This window comes from Thalassophryne amazonica, chromosome 17 (assembly GCF_902500255.1).
Source record: "Thalassophryne amazonica chromosome 17, fThaAma1.1, whole genome shotgun sequence".
In the NCBI taxonomy this organism is placed as follows: Eukaryota; Metazoa; Chordata; class Actinopteri; order Batrachoidiformes; family Batrachoididae; genus Thalassophryne; species Thalassophryne amazonica.
In genome coordinates this window covers 34,928,229-34,938,681 of record NC_047119.1, presented here as the reverse complement: position 1 = coordinate 34,938,681, position 10,453 = coordinate 34,928,229, and the positions used below count along the sequence as shown (strand labels likewise).

Sequence of the window (10,453 nt, the reverse complement as noted above, 5' to 3'; positions counted from 1 at the left end):
TTCAAGGGTTCAAACTTGACATGTTCTCCCACTAACGCTGTTGATCTGGTACAGTTCCAGATCAAACTGGTTCAGCTGAATCCAGGGACAATTATGTACAATCTGAAATGCTTCATTGTGATGTGACACTGTATCAGAACTAAAACTTCATACAGAATAAACACAGAGATCATCGGTTGGTGAGGCAGGTGTTTGATGTGTTTTTCTGCATCATGTGGATTTCCTGAAGGAGCAGACATTTTTCCTGTAAAGATACATAAAGATAAGAAATTTTTATTACAGTGTCAGGTTTCAAACAATGAATCATTTTCTGAACCAGTTGTTTCATCTTGTGTTTCAGATGTTTTGAATCAGTGAATGTGTGCATAACACATGATGCGACTTATAATTTGGAATTTATATAATGAAATTCATTTTATTAAATTGTTTGCTTTAACAGTTTTTTAGTTGTTTTTTTTTAGCATTTTGAAGACATGAATAATGTGCTGGAGAAATTGTTTCACTTATTGGGATTTACTGGAAAGAGTTTCATTTAGTGTTTTCAGAGTTTTGAAACAGTGAATCATTTTTAAAACAATTATGCGAGGTCTGTCAATAAGTACGGTCCTTTTTATTTTTTCAAAAACTATATGGATTTCATTCATGTTTTTACGTCAGACATGCTTGAAACCCTCGTGCGCATGCGTGAGTTTTTCCACGCCTGTCAGTGACGTCATTCGCCTGTGAGCATGCCTTGGGAAGGAGTGGTCCCGCCCCCTCGTCGGATTTTCATTGTCTGGAAATGGAGGAATGAAAAGGACTTTTTTTCCATCAGTATTTTTTCAGAAGCTGTTAGAGACTGGCACCTGGAAACTATTCGAAAAATTTATCTGGCTTTCGGTGAAAATTTTACGGGCTTCACAGAGAATAAGGTCTGTTACTACAGCTTTAAGGACCCCTTTAAGGACGTTCGGCGTGCCGCGCTCCGAGCTGCGACGACGCGGCACAAGCCACCGGACCATTTCTAAACGGATGGCTCTGTGAATATGAGACCGTCGTGTGCTCTTTCTCTGGTTATCACAAGAGCTGGACATCAGCCATTTTCTGGCAGATTTCACTTTTAACAAGAGATTTTGTCATGGAAAGCCGTGCGGAGACTTTGTGCGTAAAGACCGATTCGCTTTGGAAGCGAGACAAAGGAACACCTCCGTTTCGGCGTGTCAGAGGACAAGTTTGGACATGTCTATCTCGGCTTTCAATTCTTACCAGTCCAGTAAGTATCAGTGAAATTGTGGAGAGTTGGACATGTCCAAACCTGTCCTCTGACATGCCGAAACGGAGGTGTTCCTTTGTCTCGCTTCCAAAGCGAATCGGTCTTTACACGCGAAGCCTCCGCGCGGCTTTCCATGACTAAATCTCTTGTTAAAAGTGAAATCTGCCGGAAAATGGCTGATGTCCAACTCTTGTGATAACCAGAGAAAGAGCACACGACGGTCTCGTATCCACAGAGCCATCAGCTTAGAAATGGTCCGGTGGCTTGTGTCGCGTCGTCGCAGCTCGGAGCGCGACATGCCTAGTGTCCTTAAAGGGGTCCTTAAAGCTGTAGTAACAGACCTTATTCTCTGTGAAGCCCGTAAAATTTTCACCGAAAGCCAGATAAATTTTCCAGGTGCCAGTCTCTAACAGCTTCTGAAAAAATTCTGATGGAAAAAAAGTCCTTTTCATTCCGCCATTTCCAGACAATGAAAATCCGATGAGGGGGCGGGACCACTCCTTCCCAAGGAGTGCTCACAGGCGAATGATGTCACCAACAGGTGTGGAAAAACTCACACATGCGCACGAGGGTTCAAGCATGTCTGACGTAAAAACATATGAATGAAATCCATATAGTTTTTGAAAAAAATAAAAAGGACCGTTACTTTATTGATAGACCTCGTATATGATTTAGTTTTGAAGCATTTCAAAAAGTGAATTTTCTAAAGCAGTTATTTCATTTAGTTTTTAGAGTGTTTGAAAATGTGAATCATTTTCTAACCAGAGGAATCCCTACTTTGCACAAGATGCAACCACAGTGTTTCAAGACATTTGAACCATTAACTCATTTGCTGAAGCAAGTGTTCCATGCAGTGTTTTGAAAAATAAATAAATAAATAAATAAAAAACATTGAATCACTTCAAGAAAGCAAATGTGTCATGTTGGATCTTTGAACATGCCAACATAGCTCATCATTTTATATCATCTAATTTATTTAAGTCTGAAATTGTGTTTAAAAGCAATTGTTTCATTTGACTGTCTTGGGAGGGGTTTAAATCTGAAATCCACCTCCTGAGCTATGCCTATGTGATACGCTTTCCCTCCACATTTTTGTTCACATTATGCACCATAGGTCAAAAGTAGGACAGGAATTCCCAAAGTGTGGGGAGCTGCCTCCCTCAGGGGCCATGAAGGTTGTGCAAGTGGGCTCTGACAGGTCATTCAAATTATATAAATACAAACATTGTTGAGTTTCAATTTTGTAATAATGTTTAAATTATCCCAAAAAATATGTCCGGTTATTTTTGCCCGAGACCAAAATATGGCCATCGGGTATTTCAAAAACTTTGCATCCGTATGTCAGTGCTCAGCATCAGTCCAGTCCTATTACTGCCAGGGTCTTCAAATTCACAGGGAACATTCTTAAGACACAAACCTTGGACAAGTTCAAAGATGACTAACCTTGACCTATTTTAAGAGGTCAAAGGGTCATATTCTGTTTCCTATGTTTATGCTCATACAGCCGAGGGTATTTGAGCATTGCGTTATATTTTAAAATGTAATCAGAAGTAATGAAGCCATGGGGTTTAAATATCTTGTGGCATTCCTAAATTTGGGTATGGCTGCTGTTGGATTTTTGGAATTATCCCAGATTAATCGGAAATCTTTGCTGTACCTGCAGAATTTGGTGGCACACTCAGAGTGATCTTTACAGCTGGAACCTGCAGATTTCAGGCTGTTCCAGCGCCACAACAGTGAGCGTTTGGTCCGCTGGATCAGACTGTTCCACTCTTCAGGCACAGGCAGGGAAACAACCTGTGAAAAAAAAAAACAGGAATAACATCCTCCAAGAGCTGCAACTGCACTCATGAGCAAAAGCACAATATTTGTTTTGAGCAGAAAAGTTGCCATTATCTTCCACTCATCATCTTTCCACCACTAAAAATGCTTTTGATGTCCTCCGCTGTCACAAAGGGGGTAAACGGAATAAATAAATATAAACTGAAAACTAATGGGGCACTCAGTAGAGTGCAGGTCTATCAAAGCACAACTTCATCTATATGTGCAGCTGATCTTTTATTGAGATTAGAGGAACCGATGAAGCACAGAAAACTTTCAAAATGTTGACAAAAGTGGGGGGAGCAATCCCCACCCCCTCCACCAGGTTTAAAGAAATCAGACCATAAGTTTTTATGGAGGGTGAGTCGGGTGATGAACAAACAAATCTATAAGAAGCAGCAGAGTTCTGGACTTACTTGGATGGCACAAATCAGAAACAGGACCATAGAAAACAGGATGATTCTGTGCTGAAGAGTCCTCATGATGATTCACATTAAGAGTCGTGGCAGAGTTGGGACGGTGCTTCTTCTTTTTGCTCGATTATTAAGGTTTGAAAGGGACCACAGGGAGGAGTTACAACCAGACAGATAATCGTTCACTGCTACTATGACAGAGGTTTGGCAGACATGTTGAGCTGGAGAGAGATGACAGAGCAAAGCTCTTGTTGTCGCTTATCAGTTTAATAATACCTACCGAGGTCAAAGGTCACCTGCAGGGACTCAAAGCACACACTGACCTGGTATATAAAGATTCAAGATTAGTTTATTTGCCATTTGTAATAAAAAAAAAACCACATAGGAAATGGTTGTGCAAAAAGCTCAGTGCATCACACACAAGAAAACAACATTAGACAGACATGGAACAAATTATCACATAAAGACACATTGACACTGTGAAATACAAGGTACAGAGATCAAGTTAAAAAGTTAAGATCAAATAAATTAAATAAAATAAGGTGCTGTCAGGCTTAAAGTGCACTAATCAGGCTGACCACAGCTTGTGGGAAAAAGCTCCTTGCATAACGAGACGTCTTACACCTAATGGAGCAGTACCTTCTTCCAGAGGGAAGAAGCTCAAACATGACTCTTCCAGGGTGGTCAGAAGGCTCATTTATGATCTGAAAAGCTCGGTTTAAGAGTCTACTTTTGTACAGAGCCTCCAGCACAGGCAGGTCACAGTTCACAATTTTTTTGGCTGAGCGGACCACCTTATATAACGCCCTCTTGTCTTTGGCAGTAATGTTTCCAAACCAGACAGTGATGGAGCTAACAAGAAGACTTTCAATCGTGCACCGATAAAAATTCACAAGGATTTTAGAGTTCATGGTGAATTCTCTAAGTTTCCTCAAGAAGAAGAGACGCTGACGAGCCTTTTTAACAATATTTGTGGTGTTTTTGTTCCAAATGAGATCATTGGACAACGTCAGCCCAAGAAATTTACATTCTTCCACAATTTTGACTTTAGAGTCCTCAATAACAAGAGGTGAATGGCTGTTATTTCGACCAAAGTCAACAAGTTCACAAGTTTTAGAAGTGTTCAGGAGCAGATTATTTTCTTTGCTCCAATCCACAACTTTCTGTACCTCAGCTCTGTAACAAGAATCATCATTTGCACTGATCAACCCAATGACAGTTGTGTCATCAGCGTATTCAACTATGTGATTACTGTCATGGGAAGCCACACAGTCGTAAGTGTACAGAGTAAAAAGGATGGGACTAAGGATACATCCTTGAGGGGAACCAGTGCTCACAAACGTTTCATCAGAAAGACAGCCATTCATTTTCACTCTCTGAGATCTGTTGGTTAAAAAATTAAAAATCCACTTACAAATGGCATCACCCAAACCAAGAGTCTTAAGTTTGTTTTAAGTTTGTCTTAAGTAACAAGTCTGGATGGTGGATCACTGCTTCGATTGGTTCAAGGTTCAAAGCAAAGCTGCACTGCAGAAAAGTTTACAGATTACAGAAAGATTACAGACCCGCTGCAGGTCTGTAATCGATGTAGAGAAATTATCATTTTCCTGACAAACAACTGCGCAACTGCAAAAAAGCCTACCGGACATGCCTCATGACAAATCAGCCTGACTTCGCTGCAGTCACTAGTAATCAGTGGTGTCTCTGGGTGAAAACATGACTTTTTTCGTTTGTGTGTGTGTGTGGGTTGTTTTTTTTTTTTGTAACGAGTAACTGCATGGCGCATAGAAAATGTATCAGAATAGAAGTATACAATTAAGGTCGGAAATGTAGTGAAGTAAAAGTGAAAGTAAGCTGAATTTAAAAAAACTCAAGTAAAGTACAAAGTCTCCCAAAACGTACTTAAGTACAGTAGTGAAGTATTTTTACTTCGTTACTATACAACACTGCTGGTGTCCTTAGACAGCTCTTTGGTCTTGGCTATGGTGGACAGGTTGGAGTGTGATTAATTGAGTGTGTGAACAGGTGTCTTTTATACATGTAACAAGTTCAAACAGGTGCAATTAATACAGGTAAAGAGTGTAGAATAAGAGGGCTTCTTAAAGAAAAATTAACAGGTCTGTGTGAGCCAGAATTCTTGCTGGTTGGTAGGTGTTCATATACTTATTTGCAGCAGTAACATACAAATAAATTATTAAACTAGAAGCACTGAGAGAGTGCAAACCTCCGCCAAGGCCATGGGGTCACTGACACCATAACATCTACACGCCGTGGAATCATTGAACCTAAAAAAGTCTAACAATGATGTTTGCTCAGTAGTAAAAAAAAGTTTCATCTGCTGTGACTGGATAGCATGTATCTTTAGCACTTGGCATTGCAGTTTATTGCAACTTGCACCTTTCCCAGAAGCTACTGTCATCTGAGCACTGATATTGATATTGCATGTGCTTATAGACAAAAACAAATAAGAGACAAAATTCAATTTATTATTCAACTAAACTGCAAATATATTAATTTTTTTTAACATTTATGAAACACTTCTCTAAACAAGGAAATAGGGTCACTGACCCTAAAGAGATTCCCTCCTTGGCACAGTGATCTATTTCTTTTTGTCTCTTTCTCTAAAATTGTATATAATAATCATTAGATTATTAATATATAAACAAAAATAAATTTAAGAAATATTAAAATTTTTCAAAACAAATGCATCCGAACGTGATGACAGGTGCAACTGCTAATGCTAACTTTAACACTGAAAATGCCATAGACATGCTAACGCGTTAGCATCGGGATCCGGATCACCACTAAAATTTAATCACTTGTTCCTCTTGTCATTTCCAACCACTCCACAAAATTTCTATAAACAAAAATAAATTTAAGAAATACTACAATTTGAAAACAAATGCACCCGAACGTGATGACAGCTGCAACTGCTTAATGCTAACTTTTAACATTGAAAGTGCCATAGACATGCTAATGCGTTAGCATCGGGATCCGGATCGTGATCCGGACCACCACTAAAATTTAATCACTTGTTCCTCTTGTCATTTCCAACCACTCCACAAAATTTCATCAAAATCCGTTCAAAACGTTTTGAGTTATCCTGCTGAAAGACAGACAAACAAACAAACAAACGCGACCGAAAACATAACCTCCTTGGCGGAGGTAAAAATCATACATTGTGATTTCTGTATTTTTTTTTTAGATTATGTCTGTCACAGTGGACATGCACCTAAGATGAAAATTTCAGACCCCTCCATGATTTCTAAGTGGGAGAACTTGCAAAACTGCAGGATGTTCAAATACTTATTTTCCTCACTGTGTATAGGCTTTGAAAGATTTGAAGGTCAAAATAGTTCACAGATTCTCACCAAATATGCACCACAGATAGATATCAGGCCATGGAAGACTCCACTGAATTTTGGAGGTGATCCAGATCTGGGATCAAGATTTCACTTTATGTAGGCGTTGAAGCATTACATCAAAACCAGAGGTGTCAAATCCAGCTTCAGAAAGTAAAAGTCCAGCCACATATTTGTTCCATCTTCCCAATAAACCAGCTGAGTGTAATTAGTTCAGCTCTTCAGGCAGGTGGATGAGCTAATTATTGAGATCACCTGTTTTTAGGTGCACAGGTATAAAGCAACACATGGGAGGGTTTTTACTTTCTGAAGCCAGATTTGACACCTCTGATCAAAACTAACTTAACGGATTCTCACCAAATGTGCCCGCAGATAGGTATTACGGCATGGAAGACTCCCTGAATTTTGGAGGGATCCGTATCCGGATTGACGGACGTCAGAAATCTCTGATTGCTCTTGTTTGGTATATTTTTCTTTGACTTCATCTTCTTTCTCTTTGTCGTTCGGCTGCTCCTATTAGGGGTCGCCACAGCAGATCAATCGTTTCCATCTCACCTGTCCTCTGTATCTTCCTCTATCACACCTGCATGTCCTCCCTCAGCACATCCATAAACCTCCTCTTTGGCCTCCTTCTTCTCCTCCTGCCTGGTGGATCCATCCTCAGCATCCTTCTCCCTATATACTCTGGGTCCCGCCTCTGCACATGTCCAAACCATCTCAATCTTGCCTCTCTGACTTTGTCTCCAACCGTCCCACCTGCGCTGTCCCTTCTGATATGTAATTTCTAATCCTGTCCCATTATCATCCACTCCCAAAGTGAATCTCAACATCTTCAGCTCTGCCTCCTGTCTTTTTGTTAGCGCCACGTCTCCAGCTGTGCAACATAGCTGGTCTCACTACTGTCTTGTAAACTTTCCCCTTCACTCTTGCTGAAATTCTTTGGTCACAATTACTCTTGCCACCTTTATCCACCCAATCCACCCTGCCTACACTCTCCATTACTTTGGACAGTTGACCCCAAGTATTTAAACTCATCTACTTTCATCAGTCTATTTCTTGTAACTGCACTATTCCACTGGGCTCCCTCTCATTCACACACATGTACTCAGTCTTGCTCCTACTGACTTTCATTCCCCTTCTCTCCAGAGCATACCTCAACCTCTCCAGGCTAGACTTAACCTGCTCTCTACTCTCACTACAGATCACAACGTCTGATCTGTAGTGGGCGGTCCTTAGCCTGTTGTGAATCAGTGGCTATGTGATTGGCTGCAAACTTAAGTGAAGTAGGCGGTTGTCATGCTCACGTTGCGTTCAAGGCGGTATGTAGAAATTTTATAGTGTATGTCTGCGTGTCACGCAACAAATCAGTGTTCCATCATGCCATCCAAATAGATGTGAATACTTTGGTTTTATCAATTAGACTGCTATAAAAAGACCAGATGGTTTTATCAATTACACATATATATACAGTAGTGTTCAGAATAATAGTAGTGCTATATGACTAAAAACATTAATCCAGGTTTTAAGTATATTTCTTAGTTACATGGGAGACAAGGTACCAGTAGATTCAGTAGATTCTCACAAATAGAACAAGACCAAGCATTCATGATATGCACACTAAAAAGTAAAAAGTAGAAAAGGGGGTGTTCACAATAACAGTAGCATCTGCTGTTGACGCTACAAACTCAAAACTATTATGTTCAAACTGCTTTTTTAGCAATCCTGTGAATCACTAAACTAGTATTTAGTTGTATAACCATAGTTTTTCATGATTTCTTCACATCTACGAGGCATTAACTTTGTTGGTTTGGAACCAAGATTTTGCTGGTGTACTAGTGTGCTTGGGGTCATTGTCTTGTTGAAACACCCATTTCAAGGGCATGTCCTCTTCAGCATAAGGCAACACCATTTTTCTTTAAGAAGCCCTCTTATTCTACACTCTTTACCTGTATTAATTGCACCTGTTTGAACTTGTTACATGTATAAAAGACACCTGTTCACACACTCAATTAATCACACTCCAACTGATCCATGATACCTGGTATGAGATATATAGGCCCAGCACCATAGTAGAAGAAACATGCCCATATCATGAGGCTTGCACCACCATGCCTCACTGTCTTCAGTGAACTGTGGCTTGAATTCAGAGTTTGGGGTTGTCTCACAAAACTGTCTGTGGCCCTTGGACCCAAAAAGACAGTTTTACTCTCATCAGTCCCACAAATATTCCTCCATTTCTCGTTAGGCCAGTTGATGTGTTCTTTGGCAAATTGTAACCTCTTCTGCACGTCTTTTATTTAACAGAGGGACTTTGCGGGGGATTCTTGCAAATAAATTAGCTTCACATAGGCGTCTTCTGTCACAGCACTTACAGGTAACTCCAGACTGTCTTTGATCATCCTGGAGCTGATCAATGGGTGAGCCTTTGCCATTCTGGTTATTGTTCTATCCATTTTGATGGTTGTTTTCTGTTTTCTTCCACGCGTCTCTGGTTTTTTTGTCCATTTTAAAGCATTGGAGATCATTGTAGAACAGCCTATAATTTTTTGCACCTGTGTAAAGTTTCCCCCTCACCAATCAACTTTTTAATCAAACTACGCTGTTCTTCTGAACAATGTCTTGAACGTCCCATTTTCCTCAGGCTTTCAAAGAGAAAAGCATGTTCAACAGGTGCTGGCTTCATCCTTTAATAGGGGACACCTGATTCACACCTGTTTGTTCCACAAAATTGACGAACTCACTGACTGAATGCCACACTACTATTATTGTGAACACCCCCTTTTCTTTTTTTTTACTAATAGCCCAATTTTATAGCCTTAAGAGTGTGCATATCATGAATGCTTGGTCTTGTTGGATTTGTGAGAATCTACTGGTACCTTGTTTCCCATGTAACAATAAGAAATATACTCAAAACCTGGATTAATCTTTTTAGTCACAGCACTATTATTATTCTGAACACTACTATATATAAGATCAGATGCTTTCACCAAATACAAGGACATTTGGATGTGATCGGCCATTTTGCAATATGCATCATGGAACACTAACACTCCTTTTACTACCAACAATCAAAGTCCCTACTCTCAATTCCACCCTTCTAGTTTTCCTCTTCTCCCGCTGTCTGTGGATACATTCTCCTCTTATTCTTCTTTGCCCAGCAGAAGCCCAATGTCTGCCAGCACCCTGTTGGGCAACAGCATTGGTGGCGGACACTGTTAACCCGGGCCTCGACTGATCCGGTATGGAAATTCGATTGGCTTGTTTTACGCCGGATTCCCTTCCTGACGCAACCCTCCTCACTGATCTGGGCTGGGGACATGCACTCAGAGTGCACTGGCTGCACACCCCATGTGGCTGCATGAGCTTTCCTTTGACTTCATAAAAATCAAAATTCTGGCAGATGTTCTTTTCCGGATGGTGGTTGTAATTATCAACCATTATAACGCAGGCAGAAGTATGTGCTCACTGAGTGCATGCCTGGTTGTGTTATGAATTTAAATCAAACGCTGTGTTCTGATTACTTAGAAAGTGACATGTACATATTGTCTTTCCTTTCCATTCAACTTTTCTTCAGGCAAAATCTCTAAATATGTAGCGTATTAACA

At 40.2% G+C, this 10,453-nt stretch overlaps 2 protein-coding genes across 2 annotated transcripts in view; both read right to left on the bottom strand.

Moving 5' to 3' along the window:
* Positions 1-162: 162 nt before the first annotated feature.
* On the bottom strand, positions 163-3,690 carry LOC117529393 (liver-expressed antimicrobial peptide 2). Its single transcript, XM_034192164.1, has 3 exons — positions 3,490-3,690; positions 2,910-3,049; positions 163-244 (listed from the first exon to the last, which is right to left on the bottom strand). The coding sequence occupies exons 1-3, from the start codon at positions 3,553-3,555 to the stop codon at positions 211-213; spliced, it is 240 nt and encodes a 79-aa protein (XP_034048055.1). The 5' UTR covers positions 3,556-3,690; the 3' UTR covers positions 163-210.
* The window catches only part of scarb2c (scavenger receptor class B, member 2c), a 46,027-nt gene continuing 38,753 nt past the window's right edge, over positions 3,180-10,453 (bottom strand). Inside the window, exon 14 of the transcript XR_004566007.1 lies at positions 3,180-3,192. The gene's annotated coding sequence lies outside the window, so the exon portion shown is untranslated. The remainder of the gene's footprint in view (positions 3,193-10,453) is intronic.

Bases quoted from the DNA above. Each gene is read 5' to 3' on its own strand.
- LOC117529393 (XM_034192164.1), bottom strand. From the start codon at position 3,555: ATGAGGACTCTTCAGCACAGAATCATCCTGTTTTCTATGGTCCTGTTT. The intron at 3,050-3,489 runs GTAAGTCCAGAA...TTTTTTTCACAG, and splicing joins TTCTGATTTGTGCCATCCAA to GTTGTTTCCCTGCCTGTGCC. The intron at 245-2,909 runs GTACAGCAAAGA...GTATCTTTACAG, and splicing joins TGTGCCACCAAATTCTGCAG to GAAAAATGTCTGCTCCTTCA.